The sequence below is a fragment of the Suricata suricatta genome, chromosome 17 (genome assembly GCF_006229205.1).
Source record: "Suricata suricatta isolate VVHF042 chromosome 17, meerkat_22Aug2017_6uvM2_HiC, whole genome shotgun sequence".
Classification (NCBI taxonomy): domain Eukaryota; kingdom Metazoa; phylum Chordata; class Mammalia; order Carnivora; family Herpestidae; genus Suricata; species Suricata suricatta.
Genome location: NC_043716.1, coordinates 41,382,968 through 41,383,994, shown reverse-complemented (window position 1 = coordinate 41,383,994; position 1,027 = coordinate 41,382,968). Strand labels below are relative to the sequence as shown.

At 48.5% G+C, this 1,027-nt stretch overlaps 1 protein-coding gene across 1 annotated transcript in view; it reads right to left on the bottom strand.

The window, feature by feature from the left end:
• The window catches only part of LOC115281643 (leucine-rich repeat-containing protein 37A3-like), a 4,238-nt gene extending 3,711 nt beyond the window's left edge, over positions 1-527 (bottom strand). Inside the window, exon 1 of the mRNA XM_029927061.1 lies at positions 447-527. Coding sequence (XP_029782921.1) covers positions 447-527 — 81 coding nt within the window. The remainder of the gene's footprint in view (positions 1-446) is intronic.
• Positions 528-1,027: the final 500 nt, after the last annotated feature.

The following is a 1,027-nucleotide window of genomic DNA, read 5'->3' as shown; positions in this document are numbered from 1 at the left end:
CTCAGCTGTGTCTCCTGAGCTCCCTAAGGAGGTGGAACCTTCTCCCACACCGCAGGAGGCCCCAGCTCAGCCTCCAGAGCCACCGGAGGAGGTTGTAGCACAACCTCCAGTCCATAATGAGGTAACAGTTCCAACTCCAGGACAAGAGCAAGCTCAGCATACAACCTTACCCAATGCCATTGTCCAACTTGTTGACCTGGAGCTTACTGTGCCTCCAGAACCTACTATGGAGGCAGAGCATTCTACAACCACACAGCAGACTATAGCTCCTCCAGAGGACCTTGAGGCGACACTTCCACACCCAGAGCAGGTCCAGGCTCAGCATCCAAATTTGACTGAAGTCAAAGTTCAACCTTTGGACCTAGAACTAAGCATAAGTGCAGAACCCACTACGGAGGTTGAAACTTCAATCATGCAAGAGACCCAGGATAAGACTTCAGAGCCACCGAAGGAGGTTGAAGTTCAGCTTCCACTGTTTCAGGAAGTGACCGTTCCACCTCCGGGTCAGGATCAAGCTCATCATCCATGGTCACCTAATGTAACAGTTCAGCCTTTGGACCTGGAGCTTACTGTAACTCCAGAATCCACTATGGAGGTTAAAACTCTTATGGCCTTAAAGAAAACTACAGCTCCTCCAAAGGACCTTGAGGTGACATTTGCAAATCTAGAGCAGGTTCAGGTTCAACATCCAAGCTTAACTAAAGACACAGTTAAACCTTTGGACCTGATGCTTACCATAACTCCAGAATCCACTCCAGAGGCTGAATATTCTACAACCATGAATAGTACTACAGCTCCTTCTCCAAAGGACGTTGAGGTGACACTTGCACATCCACAACAGACTCAGAGTCAGAATCCAAACCAGACTGAAATCACAGTTCCACCTATGGACCCGGAAATTACTGTAACTGCAGGATCCAATGTAAAGGTTGAACCTTCTCCAACCATACAAGAGACCCCAACTCAGCCTCCAGAGCCACCTAAGGAGGTTGGAGTTGAATATCCATTCCAGCAGGAAGTGACAGTT